This window comes from Danio aesculapii, chromosome 2, assembly GCF_903798145.1.
Source record: "Danio aesculapii chromosome 2, fDanAes4.1, whole genome shotgun sequence".
NCBI classification, from domain to species: Eukaryota; Metazoa; Chordata; class Actinopteri; order Cypriniformes; family Danionidae; genus Danio; species Danio aesculapii.
In genome coordinates this window covers 16526686-16551140 of record NC_079436.1, presented here as the reverse complement: position 1 = coordinate 16551140, position 24455 = coordinate 16526686, and the positions used below count along the sequence as shown (strand labels likewise).

General features: G+C 33.5%; 1 protein-coding gene across 1 annotated transcript; it reads left to right on the top strand.

Moving 5' to 3' along the window:
- Nucleotides 1-5682: 5682 nt before the first annotated feature.
- On the top strand, nt 5683-23530 carry prtfdc1b (phosphoribosyl transferase domain containing 1b). Its single transcript, XM_056473735.1, has 9 exons — nt 5683-5810; nt 5986-6092; nt 7182-7365; nt 10666-10731; nt 12766-12783; nt 15466-15548; nt 15647-15693; nt 17892-17968; nt 22298-23530. Exons 1-9 carry the CDS (start codon nt 5763-5765, stop codon nt 22367-22369), a joined length of 702 nt encoding a protein of 233 aa, XP_056329710.1. The 5' UTR covers nt 5683-5762; the 3' UTR covers nt 22370-23530.
- The last annotated feature ends 925 nt before the right edge of the window (nt 23531-24455 follow it).

The window sequence follows — 24455 nt, the reverse complement described above, 5'->3', positions numbered from 1 at the left end:
AGAGAGTACAACTTGACATATCGAATGTTTTTGCCATTTCTGTTATGGAAAAATGTGAGCTCCTCTGTGTACCACAACACAAAATGTGGCTAAAATTGCAGCATGGTTAAAGAGGAAAGTCAGACTTGTAGGCCTACAATAAATTGGAAAAATAAAAAGCATTGGTATCACCAGGCCAAAATCAAAGAACTACCAAAATCTATATTATATAGAAGAAGGGTTGTTGAGGTCTGGAGAGTATGGCAGAAGATTTTAACAGCAGTTCTAAAATGAATACGTATATCTGGTCTACACTGTCAAAAAAGCAATCTCTCTCTTAAAAAAAGTCTCAATATTAAAGATTAGTGTCCTATACCTCAAAGAGGAACAGGACTTTAAAAGGAGTGATTTTTCAATCCTGTTCCGGGAGCACCATTAAAATGACAAAATATGGGTGAAATAATGTTCCATTGTTTCCCATATACTGGGTTGCGGCTTGAAGGGCATCCGCTGCATAAAGCATGCTGGAATAGTTAGCGTTTCATTCTATAGTGGTGAGCCTTGATAAAAAACAAGAGACTAAGCTAGAGAAAAAGGAATGAATAGTGTTCCATTGCATACCAGCCATATTAATGTAAAAAGGTTGTTAAAACATTTTTGTGACATGTGCTTTTTAAAATATACTAAAGAATAATAAATTGTATTTTATATATATATATATATATATCCCATCTCCCTACACAGCCATCAACACCACATCAACACAGCCTGGACCATCTCCCTATACAGCCATCAATACCACATCAACACAGCCCGGACCATCTCCCTATACAGCCATCAACACCTCCAGCCATCTTCCTCTCCCCCCCTGCACTTCAGATCAGTGAGGATAATGTGCGTCAGATCTTCAGTAAACAGAAGAGAAGGAAAGCACCAGGGCCAGATGGTGTCTCACCAGCCTGTCTGAGAACCTGCGCTGACCAGCTGGCTCCCATTTTTCACATATCTTCAAAAGATCACTGGAACAGCGCAAAGTTCCATCCTGCTTTAAGCGCTCTACTATCATCCCAATCCCGAAGAAGCCAAAGATCACAGGACTCAATGACTACAGACCTGTGGCCTTAACATCTGTGGCCATGAAGTCATTCGAAAGACTGGTGCTAGCATATCTGAAGGACATCACTGGACCCCTGCTGGACCCCCTGCAGTTCGCCTATAGAGCAAACCGGTCTGTGGATTAAGCAGTCAACATGGGACTGCATTATACCCTACAACATCTGGACAAACCAGGGAACTACGCAAGGATTCTGTTTGTGGACTTCAGTTCTGCCTTTAACACCATCGTCCCATCACTGCTTGAGTACAAACTGGCCCAGCTCTCTGTTCCTAGCTCTGTCTGTCAATGGATCACCAGCTTTCTGACAGATAGACAGCAGCTAGTCAGAATGGGCAAAATCACATCCGACAGCCGCACTATCAGCACTGGTGCCCCCCAGGGATGTGTTCTTTCTCCACTGCTCTTCTCTTTGTACACCAACGACTGCACTGCAAAAGACCCCTCCATCAAACTCATTAAGTTTGCAGACGACACTACTGTTATCGGCCTCATCCAGAACGGTGACGAGTCTGCATACAGACAGGAAGTGAAGCGGCTGGCGTTATGGTGCAGATACAACAACCTGGAGCTGAACACGCTCAAAACAGTGGAGATGATAGTGGACTTCAGGAGAAACCCCCCTGCACTCCCCCCAATCACCATCATGAACAGCACTGTGGCTGTAGTAGAGTCATTCAGGTTCCTGAATGAAGTGGGACATTCACATAGACTCTATTGTGAAGAAAGCCCAGCAGATACTGTACTTCCTTTGTCAGCTGAGGAAGTTCAACCTGCCACAGGAGCTGCTCGTACAGTTCTACTCAGCTGTCGTCCAATCCATCCTCTGCACTTCAATCACTGTCTGGTTCGGCTCAGCTGCCAAAACCGACCTCCGTAGACTACAGCGAAAAGTCCGGACTGCTGAACGTATCACTGGCACAACCCTTCCTACACTTCAAGAACTGTACTCTTCCAGAGTGAGTAAAAGGGCTCGCAAAATCACTCTGGACCCCTCACACCCAGCACACTACCTGTTCGAACTGTTACCGTCTGGTCGGCGCTTCAGAGCACCAAGCGCAAAAACAGCCAGACACAGAAAAAGTTTCTTTCCTCAGGCTGTCTACCTTATGAACAGTTAAATATTCCCCTACTGTGAATAAATATGTGCTATACTTTCTCATACGCACTTGTACACATCACCTTATATCAATATACAATGCAATACCTTCTACATTAGCACTTGTACACTTATAACCTGTATATTTATAACAATCTGTACATACAACTCAACATCCAGGTTTCTTGACTAACCGCATCTGTTTAATTTTTATCTTTTTTATTTTTCATATTTTTTTTGTGTTGTCACTTGTCACTTTATGTACACTGGAAGCTTCTGTAGCCAAAACAAATTCCTTGTGTGTGTGAAGCACACTTGGCAATAAAACTGATTCTGATTCTGAATCTGATAAATACACATGCAGTAATATACTACAATCATATTAACCATAACAATGGATGACATCAAATACAATAATAAACAAGGAAAATGTATAATAATAATAATAATAATAATAAAAATAATAATAATAATAATAATAATAATAATAAAATAAGGTTATAAAAAACAGGGTACAAAGACAAACTATCAAATTAAATATTATTTACAAAGTCCTTATAAAATTATATTGTTTTAACACTTTTTTGGTGTAAACATTTTGTAAGGTAATTATTAAACTATTTAAGTCACAAAGAACATTCTGCAACTTAGGTAATGATGAAGAAAATTTACATTTGTGAATATAATATTTCCCAAAAATAACATTTATTATTTAAAATAAATACATTGCCTATAAATTCTGTTATGTTTGTCATGAGAAAAGTGACAAATTATATCACACATGGGAAAATCAATGTTAAACTTACATATTGATGTAAAAACACTTTAACGTGGGCATTTGACAAAAAGATGATCAATCGATTCGATACTTGAGTTACAGAAGACACAATTTGAATTAGGATTACCAAAATTTAGATACAATCTCGTTTGTGGGGTAGATATTGTGTAACACGTTTAAATGTAATTCTTTAACTTTGTTGGGAACATAGAATTTGTAAAGTAAGAACCAAGCTTTTTTAAAAAAAAAAATATCTATTAGAGAATTCCAAAGAAATTTTCCCCTCGGAGTGATACTTTTCTTTGACTGAAACACATTTCTTATATTTTTATTACTACATTTTAAGTCGTAAATTCATGTGTCTTCAGCTAAAAACTTTGTGAATGAAACATAATTTCAATGCCAAAAGAGCCTGTTCATGAAATTTAGAGAGTTTATAGGGAGTTTGGATGGAGAAAAACTACAAGTAAACAAAAATTTGAGACCTCAAATCAAATCTAGGGAATTAAAAAATCAATCATGTCAAAACCACCATCAGCTTTCTTACCACAAAGAACGTGTTTCTTCAGATGCTGGTGTTTGTTTTCCCCCCAAAAAAATAAACAATATATTTTTTTTTACATGTATTGTCATGAACAAATAAAGAAAAAGATGGACAAATAATATGACACAATCCTTCAGCTTTTAATAAGAGAACTCTACCAAGGTAGGATAAATCTCTCTGAAGCCAATTGTTAGGTATTTGTTTTGCTTTTTTAATTTCAGGGAGGAAATTTAGTTCTTGTTGTGAAGAAGTGTTTTTGAAATATGAATACCAATATATTTAATGTTTTCTTTAATAGGAATATAATTTACTGCCGTTATAGGATTATCATATAAACAAATTATTTCACATTTAGGAATATCTAATTTTATGCCAGAAGCCACTTGAAAGGTTTTAATGATTTCAAGGATTCTAGTAACCTGATTTGTGTTTTCTAAAAACAGGGTTGCATCATCCGCGAGTTGAGAGATTCTAATCTGACGATCAAATATTGTCAATCCTTTAATATCAAAATCATTTCTAATCTTTAAATAAAGTAATTCCACTACTAATAAAAACAAAAAGGTTGATATTCCACAATCTTGTCTAACTCCTCTATTTATAGGAAACCTGTTAGAAGTGTTAAATTTTAAAAGAACTGAACTGTTAATATCCTTGTATATAATTTTGACAATTTTTATGAATTTCTCTCCAAACCCCTACAATTCTAGGGCAAAAAATTAAAACTTATGTTCGATAGTGTCAAATGCTTTGAAGAAATCTAAGAATAATATAATTGCATCAGATTTGATGTGGTGTGCATGATCTATGAGGTCCAAAATTAGCCTGATACAATTCATATGTCTTTTAGGGATATATCCAGTTTAAGTTTCATTAATTATTTCCGCTAATCCTGATTTCAATCTTTTTGCAAGAGCTAATGATAATATTTTGTAATCTAGATTTAGTTAAGTGATTGGTCTCCAGTTATCAAGGGATAGAATATTTTTACCTGGTTTAGGTATTAAGATTATAATACCCTGTTTCATAGACATAGTTCCTCTTTGCTTATACTTTCATTATACATTCTAAATAAAGGTGACTTGATCAGATCCCAAAAGCATGCAAAAAACTCAATAGTTAGCCCATCTGAGCCTGGGGATTTACCCTTCTTCATAGACAGCATTGCTTTGGTAAGTTCATCTAAAGAAAGTTCGTTATCACAAGTTATTTTGAATTCATTAGAAATTACCGGAGTTAAGGTTTTGATTTTTGCAAAAAACATGATTTATGGAAATGACTAAAACTGGAAATTTTAGTTGTTTTCAGAAATCGTGTTTTTACTTTGAATATTGAAGATTTCAATTGCAAAAAAGACTAAATCACTTCTACATTTATTAATCTTTTCATATATAACCCTTTTAAAATATAATACTGGATGGAAAAACAATCAACCATTATAGAATATAAATGTTTTTTAAAGAGATTAAAGATAATCTTCAAGACAGTACTTTATGTTTGAAAATTGTACAAAATCTATAATAAATAAAAAAAAAAAAACACAAGTTACATTCCTTATGAATACCTCCTCATGTAATAGAATAGAGATGAAGGAGGTGCAAAGAAGTTGACTTAAACCAGTTCAGAAAAAAGCTGTTATTATAAATGTTTACTTCACTAAATCAGTTTAATGGTGAAGGGATTGATTGAGTAGGCCTATTGGTAGAAGGTTTGTAAAGAAATTTCATCCTCCCTTGTAGAAGTATTTTGTAGTATTTTCAAAATACAAAAATACAGTATTTTATTTTGATTTGTGTTGTGGGTGCTGTATTTTGTTATTTTGATACACTTATACATTCATCACAGAAAGTAAAAATCAACACAGCACAATTTGCTACAAAAATACTTTCAATATAATGTACATTAGGTAGGCTACACAATTTTATGAAATCAAACAAGCTATTTTCCTCATGAGACAGACGCACCCCTCTAGTGTTATGTGATCTCATAGAGCTTCAAATCACGGCCAAAATAAACTGTGAGGCTTGCTCAATCAACAAGCAACCATGACAAAAGTATTATTATTCGCAAATATTTGGGAATTAATATCTGATTTAAGATACGTATAACTAGAGATGCACGCCAAGCTCCACCACCCAGCCCTGACACCCATCCAGATGACGTCACTTCGGGTGTCGTCATAAACACCACCGGAGTGGACGCGAGATTCGTTCGTGGTTTGTAGACCAACGAGCTGCTCGAATCCAACATGGCAGGATGGGAACGCAAACAAACAGACGTGGAAAAGGGAATTGTGGTTTGTACGCTTGTTAAATTAAAAACAATGCGAGATAACACATTTATTCGCCATCTTTGTGAAACAAAGTAAAGCTGGCGTATTTGACTTAACTAAAGAACTTGTAAGATTAGCTAAAGTGCAGTTGCAAGTTTGTAACACGAGAAAAAATGCTCAGCAGAACTGTTTCATTTAGATCCCAGATGACTGGCCTGGATACCCGCTGGACCTGTTTACATTTCCTGAGCATTACTCCGAGGATCTGGACTGTGTCTACATTCCACACGGTGTTATCATGGACAGGTACTGTAAATGTGGTTAAGTCGTCATTTAACCACTTACTGATGACGTCAACCGTACGCAATAGACTGTCTGTTTTTAATTATTCAAACTAATAATTATATTAACAGGAAGAATAAATACTTATTACAGTTTAAAAAGACGTTTTAGTTCCCAGAGTTTTAGTCCACAATGCGCATACAACACAAAGCTTATTGCAGCTTTATGACTAATTGTATTTTAAAGTTATGTAATGTTTCAGTGTGATTTTAATATTATTTTTAAAATCCATTTTAGCCCATTTTTAATATCTATTTTAGTTCTCTAGAAGTTTACAAATATATTAAACGTAAGTATTAATATTATGAATATAATTATAATATTATTAGAATGGTCTTTCTTACAGAAGTATTAATCAATTAATGGTTAAACATTATTTTTATTATGTAAGCAAACTTTTCTAGTAATATGAGGAAATTTTGAGATATTAGAGTGATGCAATGATGCCTATCAGTTTGGCAGGTTAAATTTCATGTGATTTTTATATTGTTATTACAATACATTTATGACCTGCATTACTTTAATGTTTACATTAGTAGCTTATTAACTTGTTATTTTTAAGATAGATAGATAGATAGATAGATAGATAGATAGATAGATAGATAGATAGATAGATTTTTTTTAAACAACTATAAAAAAACATAATCAGACAAGATAAGATTGAGAGCAATATAGACTTTTTCACAATACTTTAAAATTGTAATCGACCCCTGTTCTAATTCATTAAGGAAAAAATGTCATACTAAGCAGTTAAAAGAAGAAAGTCCCACAGGAAACTATGATTTTAATCAGTCTTAACAGTAATGATGTGAACTACAGCATGTCTTAATTATTTAATAGCTGACTATATATATATATATATATATATATATATACACACACACACACATGAACATTTGAATCACAGTTATGGTTCTAAATTGATGAGCTTCAATTTAGAAGAGCATCATAATGACATTGCTTTTATTTTTCAAATGTCTCTATAATGCACACACTTTTTATATATGAATGGGCAATTAGACCTTGTTGTACTGTATTTTTTTTTTTTTTCAGGATAGAGAGGTTGGCGAGAAATATTATGGATGATCTTGGGGACCATGACATTGTAGTGTTGTGCGTGCTGAAGGGAGGTTATCAGTTCTGTGCTGACCTGGTGGACTGCATTAAAGTCCTGTGTTGCAACTCCAACAAGACCCTTCCCATGAGGGTGGACTTCATACGCCTCAAGAGCTACCTGGTGAGCACACTGGCATTTTTGTCTTTTTTTTTTTAAAGATCTTTTTAGGTGTTTTGTTCAATTTAAGAATTTTCTGCCAAATACCACTTCTGAGCTCGTTTCCCTAAAAGCTGTACTAACATAGTGTGAAACTGCTTAGATCATATGATCAATCACAAGTTTTATTCAGACATGAACACAAATATTTGCTTTACAAATGCCACTTTGTTTCTGATTATCTCAGCGTGATGTCACAGCTCTAATGAATTATAGACTTCTTGCATGTAAATTGTTGTGTTAGGCTTTGAAGTTTTTTTTTCTGCTCACCAAGGCTGTATTTATTTGCTGAAATCAGTCAAGATATTTATTTTTAAATGTTTTTTTATAATTTAAAAACATATTTTATATTTTCATAATTTGTTTAAATGTATTTTAATTCTTCTGTGTCGAGTTTGCATGTTCTCCCTGTGTTTGCGTGGGTTTCCTCCATGAAAGACATGTGGTATACGTGAATTGGGTAAGCTAAATTGTCCGAAGTATATGAGTGTGTGTATGGATGTTTCCCAGTGATTGGTAGCAGTTGGAAGGGTATCCGCTGCGTAAAACATGTGCTGGATAAGTTGGCGGTTTATTCCACTGTGGCGACCCCAGTTTAATAAAGGGACTAAGCCGAAAAGAAAATGAATTAATGAATATTGTTATTCTTGTGTGTACTTTTGAAAGTAATTCATTACAATATTGAATTACAAGCCCAAAAAAGTAACCAACTGTGTTACTTAGTTACTTTTTATGGTAAGTAATGCATTACATTACTTTTTTTTAGTTACTTTTACTTTTTATTACCTGACTGAGGCTTGATCTCTTTCAAAGCTTGTTTTTTTTTTTTTGTTTGTTTTTTTTAATAGAGGAGCAATGCACTGTATAAACTGCACCTTCATTTACCTTTTAAAAACACAGCAACAAAATATTTTAGGATAATGTTATCTGAGAACTTCCTGATCCCAGAGCTCTATATGCCATTTAAAACCCATTACTAAAGTATAATGATATAAGTTTAAATCAATGATTTTGCTACTTGTGTACTAGTTGTCTTAAGTAAAATCACTGTCCATTGGGACAATCCCCTTTACCTTTTCTACGAAGGGTTCAAAGTAATGAACTTATTGACTGCGTGATTCATTGTGACTACTTTTAATTTTAATTCAGCAATTAATTTTTTTAAAGCTAATTAATTCAACTAAAAGTAACTCGCATTACATTTTTTAAAAAATTAACTAAAATCTTATTACTTTTAAGTAATGCGTTACTTTACTCGCTATTTGATAATGTTATTACGTAACTCGTGTTACTTGTAATGAGTTACCCCCAACACTGGTGATGACGGTTTCATTTTCACCATTGTTACATGATCAGATCCAGAACTGATTCTGTTATTCTTGATCAAGAAGCATTATTATTATTTTCAATGTAAGAATAACAGTGATGCCTATATGCAAATTGTGCTGATTTGGTAGGTTTTTAAATCAATAGTTAGTTTAAAAGAACAAGATTTACTTTAAAGGAGAATGTCTGTAACAATATAAGTGAGCAATTCCATGTCAACCTTCCCTTGAAAAAAATAAAGCTTTCACCAAAATAGCGGCTTAAGTTTGTATTTTACAGCACTGTAAAAATACACAAAAATGTCTCTGTCAATGTTTTCAAACTATTATATTTGATTAACCAAATCATACAAGTGCCAGTTTCACTTCTGTCACATCCATAATGGAGCGTTTTCCTCATAGATGCAAAAATGTCAAATAAAAGCAATGATTTTTGTTCTACAGTAAGCCAACTCTTATCCTTTGCTTAGCATTATTTCTTTTGGCTTGTGTAGTTTAATTCACAGAATGTCTACAAAGTATTGAAGTATAAAGTATAGTATGTCTTATACTATAAACTTGCATACTTATTTGGTCACGTCCATAACGCATGTTTATTTTCTTCATTTAAAATCTAAAAAATGTTTACAGATCGATATATTTCTGATCCCATAACTCTGTGGTTAGTAGTTTTGGGAAATTCTTTCTCTGTGAGGTTATATTTTAGGTTATTACTGCAAATGTTAGATCCGTAACACTGGGATTGCTAAAAAAAGTCTTTGCAGTTACTTTCAATCAATATAATGCATTGTTTCTGAATAAGTGTTAAATTCTTTCCAAAATAATTGTTCTGATTTAATTTTTCACACTTTTAAAATAATTCGAGACGTATAAGATATTTCTGTATCTTCTAAAAATGAATGAATCACAAAAGTCAAATGTCTTAAAATAATTTATAATTTCAAGTAAATATAGTACTTTAATATATTAGTAAAATATACAAAATGATTGAAAGGTTTGCATATTATTCCCCGTTATTTTAAATATTGTTTTCTCTGAAGCCCTGCCAAAGAAATGAATTCAATTTTTGTTGGAGTATTTACTACGTTATCTGTGTTTGGTCAACAGAGGGCGTCATGACTTTATATTTGTCATTCCCCTTTATCAAAGCTCTCATCTTGGGGATGAAGTCAGTTGATTTTCCCAATTTAGCTTTGAGGGCATTTTTTTCAGAACTGCTGACTTTATTTTTACTTTATTGTGCACTTTATAGTGCATGGGTGTTTCCCAGTGCTAGGTTGCGGCTGAAAGGGCATCTGCTGCGTAAAACATATGCTGGAGAAGTTGGCAGTTCATTCCGCTGTGGTGACCCCTAATTAATAAAGGGACTAAGCCCAAAAGAAAATTAATGAATACATGAATGTGCACTTTGTTAGTAAAGCACTCACTTAAAGGCACAGTTAAAAAATAATAAAATATATTAACAAAATAAAAATTGTCATTTACTTACCCTTCACACTTGTTTAAAACCTATTTGAGTTGCTTGCTTTTGTTGAACACAAAAGATATTTTGAAGATCGTTAGTTGCTGTGACCCATTGACTTTCATTGTATTTATTTATTTTAATTTTTTTGGAAGTCTATGGAAGTTAATGGGTCTCAGCAACCAGAATTCTTTAAAATATCTTTTTTTGTGTGTGTTGAACAGAAGAAAGAAACTTTAAAACAACATGAGGGCGGATAAATCATTAGGTAATTTTTGTTTTTGGGTGAATTATACCTTTAATTAAAACTTGAAGAAATCTCAAGTCTTGGTTAATTTAAAATTTATAATACATCTTTTCAGACACATTCCTTTAAATATTAATTGTAATGTTTTTTAGGTCTATGTATGAAAAAGTAATGATTATACTAATAGTATTTGCTAATAGTATTTGCATTTCATCTTGATTTCTCACCAGAACGATCAGTCAACTGAAGATCTCCACATAGAAGGGGCAGAGAACCTGTCTGCGCTCAGTGGAAAGGTAAAAGGATTCTCACCCTTGTCCTAAAATTACAATGCAGTGTTTGTTTGTTTTTTTATTTATTTATTTATTTTTAATTTTTATTTATTTATTTAATTATTATTATTCAGTTCGAAATGCACTTCCCTGTATATTTATATAGTATGTCATATTTTGAACAATATCAGAAAAATAAAGGTACAAAAGCTGTCACTGCGGTAGTACCCTTTAAAAAGGAACATGTTTGTGGTTTGTCCCTAACGGTTTCACAGTGGTACATTACATTTTTTGTTTGTTTATATACATCTCAAATATGGACTGGATATAGCTTATTTTTAATGCCCAGTAACTTTTCACCAACCCTGTGTGTAATATTTTGAGATAAAAATAGTGTAATAGTGTATATAGATAATTATTCTTTAAAATGTCCATAATCTGATTACAGTTCATTTTTGTACAATATCTGTAAACTAATCTTTCATTTTTTCTCTTTATTTATGTATTAAAAAAAGAATGATGTCATTTCATTTATCTTGACAAATAATTATGCAAATTGCTAGACATTGACATGTAAAAGTTTAATGGATTTCAAGAAAATTCACATTAACAAAGATGTATAGATGCTTGTTTATTTATTTATTTATTTTCGTATTGAAGTGGAATGTGACCCGGTCATATTTTCATTAAATTTTAAAAGTTGGGAGCATTGACATTTTCCTTTCTTATGTTTTTTTTTTTTTAAAGCTCAATGGTCAAAGTTGGATAATCTTTTTCTGTAAAACCCAGACCTGATTTATTTACAGGTTTGTGAGAAGGATAAGCAAAAGACTAATTCTTAAACTACACACACACACACACACACACACACAGCATAGCATTTAATGCACATTCATATAATTCATTCATTCATTTTCTTTTCGGCTTAGTCCCTTTATTAATCCTGGGTCGCCACGGTGGAATGAACCGCCAACTTATCCAGCACATGTTTTATGCAGCACGTGCCCTTCAAGCTGCAACCCATCTCTGGGAAATAACCATACACACTCACTCACACTCATACACTATGGACACTTTAGCCTTCCCAATTAACCTGAACCACATGTCTTTGGACTTTGAGGGAAACCAGAGCACCCGGAGGAAACCCACGCGAATGCAGGGACATTCATATAATATTTGTACAAATTTATGAACAATTTTTTTCACTTCCAAACATGCACCTAAATTTTACAGCCAATTTGAGTTAAATGCTGTAAAATAGTGTAACGACAAAGCTGTGCAGCGTAATTGTATTATTTTTCTGGTATCATCATCATGTCATTATACTAATTTACTAATTCATTCAAATGAAAGGAAAGGCTTTTTTTAATAATACCCTTTTCTTTGGGTAATTGCATCAATTTTTTTAATCATGCTCATATATTTTATTTTCAGATTATAATTATCACAATTTTTTTTTATTTTTTTATTTTTTTTACTTCCTGATAAGGCTATTATTCTCAATATGTGGTTCTGACTTGTCATAGAGTTGACTGAGAGGTTACAGTTTCTAATTCCTCCGTAAGAGGATTGATCTGCTCAGTTTCTCAGGTAATTGGATTTCCTAGAGAGCAGGAGTGTAATGCAGCATGTGAGTCTGTGGTGCTGACAGAGATATTTAGTTTTTAATAGATCGTATTAATAATAGACTTCTGTCTTTATTCATGAAAAAAAACATGCTGGGAAAAAAGACCATAAAACAGTGCTGTGTCTGTTTGTTTGGTGGTGCACATACAGTTATAATAAGAAAAAAAATCAAACCCTTGGTTTAAGGGTAAATCTCATAGAAACAGGTCACATTTTACCACTAAGAATTGATAGTAAAAAAAAAAACACCTATTCATGTAAATTCTAGTTCGTACAATGTTGGATGCTTTATTTTCAAGTTTGTTGAACTGTATTACCTTTTCTCGATCTCGTTTGTTTCACTGATATTTGTGTTTTTATTTTTGTGAGTTGTTGAATAATGATGTATTGTCATTCACTCGTCTCTCATTTGTCTCTTTACATGCACTGAAGAATGTCCTGATTGTGGAGGTACGTCTGCTGTGAGATGAGTTCTGTCTGTCTGGATAAACTCACTCCCTTAATCATTTTAATATCCTTTCAAACAAACAAATGTCTTTCAGATGCTCTATAGCAATTTCCTCTGCTTCCTCTGCCTCAATCTGTCAATATGGTTAAACATTTCATTGCGTTGTTAAGCGTGTATCGTTTATGTGCTTCTGTTTATCCAAGCACATTTAGTTGCATTCATTCCGTATGACTTAGAAGTCAAATTTTTATTATTATTTTTTGTCATAATAGGCATTTTTACAAACTTTCTGGAATAAGTAATGCCATATGGGTGTAACATTGAATATTGATTTACTGTAATATAATGTGGTGTGGCATTCTAGGTGCTCCAGTTTCCCCCGCAGTCCAAAGACACTAAATTGGCCATAGTGTATGTGTGTGAATGAGTGTGTATGGATGTTTCCCAGTACCCAGTTATAGCTGGAAGGGCATCTGCTGTGTAAAACATATGTTGGACAAATTGGTGGTTCATTCTGCTGTGGCATCCACTGATGAATAAAGGGACTAAGCCAAAGGAAAACAAATGACTAAATAATGTGGCGGCATGGTGGCTCAGTGGTCAGCACTATTGCCTTACAGCAAGAAGGTTGCTGGTTCGAGTCCCGATTGGGCCAGTTGGCATTTCTGTGTCGAGTTTGCAAGTTCTCCCCATGTTGGCGTGGGTTTCCTCTGGGTGCTGCGGTTTCCCCCACAGTCCAAAGACATGTTCATAGTGAATGAATGTGTGTGTGAATGCGAGAGTGTATGGTTGTTTCCCAGTACTGGGTTGTGGCCGGAAGGGCATCCGCTGCATGAAACATATGCCGGAATAGATGGCGGTTCATTGTGCTGTGGTGACCCCTGATAAGTAAGGGACTAAGGTAAAGAAAAATGAATGTAAAATAATGTACTGAGTTTTTGTTGTTGTTGTTGTTTACAATCTAATACAGATACAAAGAATGTCATCATTTAAAATTTGTTTAAAATTGTTAACAATTAAATGGGACCTATATGTATTGTATTCTGTAATATGCCCCATCATATACTATAGTATATAATACTGTATTGGCATTCTATATTATCATTCTATTGTTCAAAATATAACAGTACATTTAGACAAAAGGTGATGGTAACGTAATTTGTTATAGAATAATATTTCAAATAAATGCTGCTTAACAAAAATTTTGAAATTAAAAAAGTGCATGAAGGAATTTTATTCAAGTAGTGCAATATTTATGTTTTTTACTGTAAGTTCTACAGATATGTTGGTCTGGTTTCAAGCCTGAATTGTCAACTGATTGCCGTACACTATGGTGCATACTTTGATAGTATTTTAGAATAAATATATAAATATTTGTCTGGGATACAACTAATCTAGAACCTGTGGGTTCAAAGAAAAAATCTAAATACTTAAAATCTTTTTTTAAAACTGTCTAAATATAGTGTCTCACAATGCACATTGCTTGACAAAGATATATAGATTTATTATATTTACAGTAGCAAATTTACAAAGTAATCTTCATGGAACATGATATTTACTTAATATTCTAATGTTTTTTTGTCATAAAAGAAAAGTTTATAATTATGACCCATACATTGTATTTTTGGCTATTGCTAAAAAAATATACCTCGGCTGCGTTTTGTGGTCCAGGGTGACATATATACTATAGTAAACATAGCAAGAAAATCACTGATTCCACTTTCTCGAGTATCTTTGCCTGTTGATTTTTGTTTACACTTGAAATGTGCTAATTGTGCTGTAGAAATAGTTGAAAGTCACAATACAGCATACACAATCACAGTATCTAAAGTATCTCCTATACCCCCATTCACTGTATCCTACATTATGCTTTGCTGGTTAATAAAGATAATATTCATTCATTCATTTTCCATCGGCTTAGTCTCTGATTATCAGGATTTGCCACAGCGGAATGAACCGCCAACTAATGTTATATGTTTTGCGCAGCGAATGCCCTTCCAGCCGTAACCCAGTATTGGGAAACACTCAAACGTTCTCGCACACTCACTCACTCACTCATACATACGCTACGGCCAATTTAGTTCATTCAATTCACCTATAGGGCATGTCTTTGGACTGTGGGCGAAACAGGAGCACCCAGAGGAAGCCCACGCCAACACGGAGAGAACGTACAAACTCCACACAGAAATGCCAACTGGCCCTGCTGGGACTTGAACCAGCGATCTTCTTGCTGTAAGGTGACAGTGCTAACCACTGAGCCACCGTGCCACCAAAAAATAATATATATATAATTATTTTTTTTTTGTTTTGTTTTGTTGGTGGTTATTGCAAAATGTAAACTAATTAATTAAAATACCTTTAAAAAGTGGATTTAATTGAGACATCTTAAAACAGGGGTGTCGAAACTCAGTCCTGGAGGGCCGGTGTCCTGCTGACTTTAGCTCCAACCCTAATCAAACACACCTGAACCAGCTAATCAAGCTCGTACTAGATATACTAGAAACTTCCTGGCAGGTGTGTTGAAGCAAGTCGGAGCTAAACTCAGCAGGACACCGGCCCTCCAAGACTGAGTTTGGACACCCCTGTCTTAAAATATACAAAACGTTTAAATGGCATAATGTTATGGAATTGAATATAGCAAGATAGGACAGGCAATTTCCCACACCTTATCTGTTTTCCTACAGGCCATCGTGGACACTGGGAAGACTATGAAGGCACTTCTGGATCACGTTAAAGCCTTCAAGCCCAAGATGATAAAAGTAGCTGGGTGAGATAGATTACTACAGGCCTTCTTTACCCAGAACTTTGATTGAACGTGCTGATCAGTGGATCATTTTCTTTTGTTGGGGTGTTGTTTTGTCACAGATTGCTGGTGAAAAGAGTGGCTAGTAAGACAGGATATCTGCCAAACTGTAAGTGGTGAATACTGTTTATACTCTACAGGACTGTACATGTGTAATGATGGACTAGAATTAAGGATCTATCCAAGACGCTGTAAAAACAAAACATCAGTTAATTAACAGTTTTGTATTTTGATTCACAAGCGTTTATTTATGGTTGAGAATTGCATTATGGGATGTTGATCTCTGCTTCTCAATGTAGTTTGATATTATAATGTACAAAAAATAGTAAATAAAGAAGTAAATCTGTAAAATAACAGAAAATGTACTGGCAGTTTATTATAAGGTTTTTGTAGCTTAATATACAACACCAACCCAGACCCAATATATCACTTTAAACCGTTAAAATGTTCATAAATGTCACTTGTCCGTACTTTTCAAGGTTAAAAGGTCCCATAATGCAATTCAAAAGTATAAATAAATAAATAAATAGGCAAAATAATAAAAACATGAATCACAAAATATGAAAAACTGCTAATTTACAGATATTTCTTACAGATGAGGTCATTTTTCAAAATTATAATACATGACATTGTTTGTTTGTTTTTTTTAATTGAAGTATATCAGGCATATATACAGGTCAAGATCAATGAAATCTATGGATTCTTATAAAATGCACATAAGATTAAATCATCTTAGTGAGACCTATTTTGGGATATATAGAAATAAACCTGTATGTATTTCAAGGAGTCAGTTACACATACTGTTAACCATGAAAGAATCCGCAAGTGTGCCAAATAACAATTTCATGGTCATTTTGTGTTTCTGAATGAAAGTGAGATTTTTATTGTGCTACATCATATTGTTTGAGTTATAAACATTTTTTGAGTTATTAAATATATAGGCTACTGAGTGACACTTTCATTTTTAAATCATTGGCTAGTTATTTTATTTTGAACATTTAAGGTAAACAATCTTCTCTGAAATCAAACTTATATTAGTAGCATTTACCACTGAATAAATCACATAATCAGCCCCTGAGTTGATCATTGATATAGTAGTTTGTTGTTGTTCAGCCGTGACATTGCATAAATAGAAACTGTTTTAAAAAACAAATTTGCAGATTGTTCACACAAACTCTCCTTAAAATGGTAACGATATCTTTTATTACATGTGATGTCGCGTGTAGTTAGGACACAGTGTAACAATGAACAACTTTGATTCCTTAACATCAAAAAAGAACTGTAGTAAATGTACTGTTCATTATTTGTTCATGTTAGGAAATACATTACCTAATACAACCTTATTGTAAAGAGATACCAATGCAGGTCCGTAACCAGCCGGGTGAAAGGGATGGTTCTTTTATCTCAACAAGTGAACATTTATGCAGTTATACACTTGGTTTTCTATTTAATTATGAGACTTAAATACTGCTTTTAAGTGACATTTTAAGCACTATTTTTAGCTGGATTAGCTTGTCACATAGTCATCATAACCACACTTTTAGATGTACCAAAAATGTTTTCTTAAGATTGGGGATAGAGAGATATAAAAAATACTTATTTTTAATATACAAATGTATTATGAAAATAGATATATGTTAAAGTTTTCAATTTAAAACTGTGGCCTATTGTCATTTATTAGGCAAATAACAAACTGGCCAGCACAATTGATCTTCCTCAGTCACAATTTGGCCATTCAAATAAAACAAATTATGAATTATAAAGGTATACCTCGGTTTAAAAAAGTCAAGGTTTTAAAACCAACAAAAGTTTTGAAAATTCATGTATAACAACAATAGCCAAATTAGTGCTCAAATTCATGTTAATATGGTCCGCTTTTGGTGCTTCACACCTTTTCATTGTTTTGTTTTTTTTCCCAAGATTATGGTCCAAAGTTTAGAATAAGTCACTTGTAAACTGTTTTCTCTATTTAAAAAACAATACAGTAGCGAAAGATGACTTCACCTTCACTTATTTGCTAGCATTGGCCAAACCTGAACAGCTGAAGTCCCAGCTAAAGCGACAGCCAACAGAGGATTCCCCTAAAAGCCATTTTCGATGGGTTATTTTCACTATTTATGATGGCATAGCAGTCCCCCCCCACCCCTTTATTAAAAGTGTAATAAACTATTCTATTTATTAAAATGAGTCTACTATACTATTTGTTAAAAGGAGAATTAATTAAATTTTTTCCCCACAAAAATGTGTTTGGTAATGAAAACGTCACTAAAAATAACCTTTGCTTTTAATTCTGGGTATTTGTTGCAGATGTTGGATTTGAAATCTCTAATCGTTTTGTGGTCGGCTATGCCTTGGATTACAATGAATACTTCAGAGACCTCAATGTAAGAGCCTTTTTAGTCATTATTTGTGCCCTGTTAAATGTTGATTGAAATTGACATGTTGATTTGCTAGTCAGTCAGTGTATAAAATGTATTGAAATATCCTTGGCCACTCCTGTCAGAGATTTATTTTTTATTTTTTCAAAAGCCTATTATGAGAATGTCCCCAGACGTAGGACTCGCCCCTTATGTCTACATATTCCAAAGTCTAGAAGTGACAACTGGTGTGAGATCAGCGTATTGAGCACTCTCTTTGAAGCATCATGGACTTTGTTTGCCTAAACTTCGTATTGCTGATCCAAGCCTGTAATGTCTAGCCAAAGCGTGAAATGACAGACAGCAATAACACTGTGAGAATCAGGAAAAAAAGTCTCTCTGCAGCGGCACAGTTGTCCATTTTGTCTCCATTTGGAGGCCTGGTTGCTAGGGGTAAGTGAGCTGTTGTGAAAAATGACACCCTCTTCAGAGAATGCCCCAGGCTGTTCAACTCAATTATCCAACAATCTAGTATCTATCTCTCACATGCATACATCATAAACAGTAGAGCACTAATAATCTGGTGAGCTTACTATATGAGCAACGTTTTTGAGCATTAAAAGGCATTTTTAGGGCACACTCTTGATATGTTGAGTTTTACAAAATGTATGTATCAAATTTAGCTTCATTAGTCAACTCAAATAGCATTGCATAGATAATACATAATGGAAATAGCAGGAAAATTGAATCAATCAAAAAACAACTTATGATTTGCAAAAAAATCGTAAAAATGATTAATTTTTATAACATTTTTAAAATCATAGCAGATTTTTTTTCGATCAAGAAACATTCTTCTTCTTCTTCCTTCTTCTCTTATTATTATTATTATATTATTATTATTATTATTATTAATTTAGAAAATGGCTGTGCTACTTAATACATCTGTAGAAACTGGCACTTTTTTTGAAATCTTTTTATATAAAACGTTACATTTAATACATTTTGGTACTTGTCGAATAAATGGATAAACAATGGATTAACAAAGTTTTCACAATGTTTCTTTAATAGTTAGTAAACTAAATATTTTTAACAGTAGTTCAATTAAATAATAACAACACTGCAAAAAATGCTTTTCTTACTTGGATTTTTTTTGTCTTCTTTCTAGTCCAAATATCTATATTTCGATAATATCGATATTTGGACTAGAAAAAAGACAAAAAAATCTAAGTAAGAAAAGCATTTTTTGCAGTTAATGTAACTATAAAAGATAGATAGAGATCTATCTATCTATCCATCCATCCATCTATGAGCAATATCACACTCGTAGCAATGCGATATGACTGTATATCGGCACTGCTGGGAGGCATGCATTAGCTTGAGGCTGCAGGCCTAGTGCCCCACCAGTGACAATATACAACCATATCGCACTGCTACGAGTTTGATAATGTGTTTATACAATGGTTCTACGACATAATCGTGTACTAATAAAAAAAATTAATAAATCAAAACACAGAAATTCTCAATTCTTTGTATGAGGAACTACTTCCGCCATTCAATGAGCTGATGTCTAGAACAGCAGAAACCGTTACGTCACTTTAGAGCTAGTATTTGAATGATTTCTTTAGCGTAGTATCTAAAGTGCTGACAAAATTGTATGATTTTTCTCAACATTTTAATATTATATGGTTGAACGGCATGATAGGCCATCAGTTTATAGAGATTTCCAGAGTATTTCTTTGTTACACATTCGGGCGATCACAATAATTAACCTCAAAAGCCAAAGCAAAGCAACACTAGCAGATTACTTTGGTATAATACAACACTACAACATACAAAAGAGAGACATCAACTCAAGAATGTCACTCACCTGTTTTATAATGATTTGATCAGCTTGTCGTTTGAGTTTTTCTCCCGTATAACTTATTGTGTGGTCTCTGTTGCCATCTTGTGGCAAAATGTCAACCGTCAGTTTCTTTGCTCTACCCAGTATGACAGGCTAATGGCCACTGATGCGCTGAATCTCAGAAAATTCTAAATCATCCTTATAAATAACTGCATAGTTACAATCTAAACGACTACATTCTCGACAAAAAAAGCCTACTAAAGCACATAATGTTGTCCAACAGCTGCAATATTTGTCAACTGTAGTAAGTGTATTGATCTGTTGTCATTCTATGTGGGCTGAGTAATACACAAGGGTGAAGAGGCTGTACGAGTGCTGTTATTGCAGTATATCGCACAGCTATCAGCCAATCCGAATCGAGAACCAGACAGAACGTTTGTCTAAATATAAAACTGCTTATAAATAGTTTTCGAAATATTTTACCTATTTTATTTGTTTAGCTTCATGTGATTGAACTATTAACTTTGTGTGAAATCTGAACTTGTCAAAGTTTTATAAATTGAATGAGTTGTCACTTACATTGTCAATTACATTGTTAGTGCAAACTACTGCTAGTGTGCGTTTTAAAAAAAGAAAAAAAATTGTCTTTGTTATAATGTGCATTTGTAAAGACAGACAGCTTGGACAAATGCTATTAATAAAATGCTAGCAAACATTCTTTTTCTGTCAAAAATAGATCATAATTCTTAATGAAAGTCTGTAGCAATGTTTGGATCACATAATATTAAACTATGCAGAGGAGACTTTGAGAAAATATTTAATTTCAAAATTCCGATGGCCACAAAAGTTGGGAACCATGTACTGAATACTCAATCTAATTAAAATTGCAGTTTCTTTTACATTTTGTGTATTTTATGGATTTTTTATGTATTCTATCATTAGCTTGGCAACATGCTAACAATAGGCTCTCTTCAAATTAACTGTTGAACATATTTCTTTATAAAAAAATATTCCATCAATAGCTTAACATGTTAACAATAAACTCTCAGAATTAACACATTTCTGCATATAAAAGTATTCCATCATTAGCTTAGCAACATGCTAACAATAGGCTTTCTTAGAATTGACTGTTGAACCACATGTCTGCATATACAAGCTATTCTATCATTAGCTTAGCAACATGCTAACAATAAGCTCTCTCTACATATAAAAGTATTCCATCATTAGCTTAGCAACGTTAACAATAATCTCTCTTAGAATTAACTTGCATATTTCTGCATAAAGTATTCAATCATTGGCTTAGCAACATGCTAACAATAAGCTCTCTAAGAATTAACTGTTGAACACATTGATAATAGTATTTTATCAGTAGCTTAGCAACATGCTAACATGTACTCTCTTAGAATTAACTGTTGAACATATATTCCTGCATATAAACGTATTCCATCATTAGCTTAGCAACATGCTAAAGTACACTCTTAGAATTAACTGTGAACACATACCGTTTTTCTTCATATAAAAGTATTACATCATTGGCTCTTAGCAACATGCTAACAATAAGCTCTCTTAAAATCAACTGTTGAACACATTGCTGCATATAATAGTATTTCATCAGTAGATTAGCAACATGCTAACAATATACTCTTCGAATTAACTGTTGAATTCTTGCATATAAAAGTATTCCATCAATAGCTTAGCAACATGCTAACAATAAGCTCTCTAAGAATCAACTGTTGAACACATTGCTGCATATTATAGTATTTCATCAGTAGCTTAGCAACATGCTAACAATATAATCTTAGGAATTAACTGTTGAATTCTTGCATATAAAAGTATTCCATCAATAGCTTAGCAATATGCTAACAATAAGCTCTCTTAGAATTAACCATTGAACAATTACAGTATTATGCATATAAAAGTATTCCATCATTAGCTTAGCAACATGTTAACAATAAGCTATCTTAGAATTAACTGTTAAACACATTTCTTTTAAAAAAAAGTATTCCATTATTTGCTTAGCAATTGCTAACAATAAGCTCTTCGAACTGTTGAACATATCTGCATATAAAAGTATTCCAGCAGTAGCTTAGGCAACATGTTAACCAAATACTCTCTTAGAATTAAATGTTGAACGCATATTTCTGCATATAAAAGTATTCCATCATTAGCTTAGCCATATGGTTAACAAAATCCTCTTAGAATTAACAGTTGAACACGTAATTCTGCATATAAAAGTATTCCATCATTATCTTAGCAACATGCCTAACAACAAGCTCAGGATACTGAAATGTATTGGGCAAATTGTTTTTGTCTTTATAATCCAGCCTCTGGCAAGACCCCCATATTTCAACACAAAATGGTCATTTTCAAAGGAGAATAACTGACTTTAGCATTGTTTTTTCAGATAAACAACTATGTTCACTTTGCATGTTTCTTAAATATCTGCAAAACAATGGTATTTTCATGCTTTAGAAGTGTCCCATTTAATGGTTTAACTTTGTTCTGTCTCAAAGCACATCTGTGTGATTAGTGACCATGGGAAGAACAGAAATACAAGATCTGAAGAAGGTCCCACTGGAACATGAGCATCTGAATTGTCAACTCAGGAAGATGGAAGGTGTCCATGGATCTAAAATGATGTGTTATTAATAACTTCCTAAGTAGATCTCCTATTTTTCCAGTGTTTAGATATGAACAGATAGATAATCTGTTAGATTTTAATAATAACTGAGATAAAGCTTACAGAATACTGCCACCGTATACACGCACTGTATGCATACTACTGCAGAAATAACATACTAGTCCTACTAATATGTATGTTATTTTATTCATTAAAAGAAGGTATAGAAGGACATGAGTGAGCAAATGTTGACAATGACATTTTATGAGAACTTCGGGTGTGTTCGATCACTAAAGGAACTTGTTTACCATACTGTTAATAAAAATATGTTAGGCAATACACTAACTATTAACAACAGTTTGGTTTTTCAGAACCTATAAAATGTGAACTACCGAAATCAACCAAGTTTTAAGGAATTGTTGCATATGTACATTAAAGTTTACATTTGTGAGATGTTTTTATACATTTGATAACCTCTTCTTGTAGCAACATTAAAATTGTATGCATTTGTTATTGTCATGTACTTCTTTTTTCGCTTTTATATCGTCTACTAGCAGAGATGAAAGCATGCCTGTTGGGTTATGGATCATTTGCTGTGGTCGTATTATGGAGATCAGCAGTCATACAGTACTTGAGCGAAACAACTCAAACATACCACACACAAAGGGATGAAGTGGAACAGAGTTTGCTTGGGTGTGTGTTATGTAACCATGTCTGTTGCTCATTGTTTCCTTTGGCCAGCCTCTTTTGCTCATCTGACTGTGATTAGTGCAGGTGAATCTGTTGTGTTTTTGTCAGATACAGATTAGAGATTCACCTGCTATGAAAGCACCTTAAAGGACTTCTATTTTGCCCCTTTTATGAAATGTAAATAAGTCTTTGGTATCTTTATAATATGTCTGAAAGTTTAGCTCAAAATTACTGTCAGGTCATTTGTTATATCCTGCTGAAAATGTCAATATTTTTTTGTTTAGAAGAAATTGTAGCTGTTTTGCGCTTGTGCCTTTTTAAATGCAAATGAGCTGGTCCTCCCCGCCACTGTACTGACATGTCTGCTTTTCCGGTGTCAAACAAGATAATCACAAAATCAGACAACCAGGTTTGCCAATAAATGGGCTACTTTTGATCTGTGTTTAGTTTTTTTTTTTTTCATTCCGCGGATTAATAGCCAAAGTTTCTTTGCAAATCCTGTGTTGACATGATAATATGCAGCTTTCAATCGGTGGGTGGGGAAAATTGCACTGCTTTATCGTGGTGCAGTTGGCCTCAAAATAGATGGATTAGGATCCTGATTTAACATCAGAATATATTTTTAAAACCTTTTTTTTTTAAAGACTTGTTATTTTTACCATAGATATATAGACTCAATATCGCATACAGTCCCTGAGTGTGCATCAATACTGCCGCTACATTTGTACAGTGCTTCCAGGACAAAAGTCATTCAATCACACTAATCAAGACTTAAGCCAATCTAAAGATGTGGGACTTGGACTTGCGCTGTGTACGGGTGTAAAAAGAAAACAAAGCATTAAAGCATAACAATTCATAGGTAAGATTTCGCTTTTTATGATTTTGTATGTTACGAACGTTTATGCTAAACAAGTAACGTTATTGATGATAACACAGTCACTTACTGCATTGGCCATAAGGCAGAGTAGCACCAACTTGCAATAAATTCTAGGCTTGTGCTAATTTTGTTGAATAAAATCAGCAAACAATGTAAATGAAACATGACAACAAGATGTTGTGGTGCCAGAAACTTGTATTATTGTCAGCTAAGTGAAGTAACGGCTAGTTTTAAGTAGCTTATAAGGGTGCCTGATGACATAGCCTAGATATTTACATTAAATGTCACCTACGCTGTTGCTGTTTCTTGGAAGGAATGTGTCAATAGAGCCTCCATCTTGGTACAGGGTAGCGCTCCTTTGACATAAATGTGAGACCAAGGTGTAGTGGAGGACTGTCCATCCAGAGCAATGATATATACACATATATTGTACATGTATCTATGATCGGGAGTTTTCCCGGTGGTCAGTATGACATTTTATTTT

Excerpts from the sequence above, each read along its gene's own strand:
- prtfdc1b (XM_056473735.1), top strand. The coding sequence starts at position 5,763 with ATGGCAGGATGGGAACGCAAACAAACAGACGTGGAAAAGGGAATTGTG. Across the intron at positions 5,811-5,985 it reads ACGTGGAAAAGGGAATTGTG|ATCCCAGATGACTGGCCTGG; the intron begins GTTTGTACGCTT and ends TGTTTCATTTAG. Across the intron at positions 15,549-15,646 it reads AAGATGATAAAAGTAGCTGG|ATTGCTGGTGAAAAGAGTGG; the intron begins GTGAGATAGATT and ends GTTTTGTCACAG.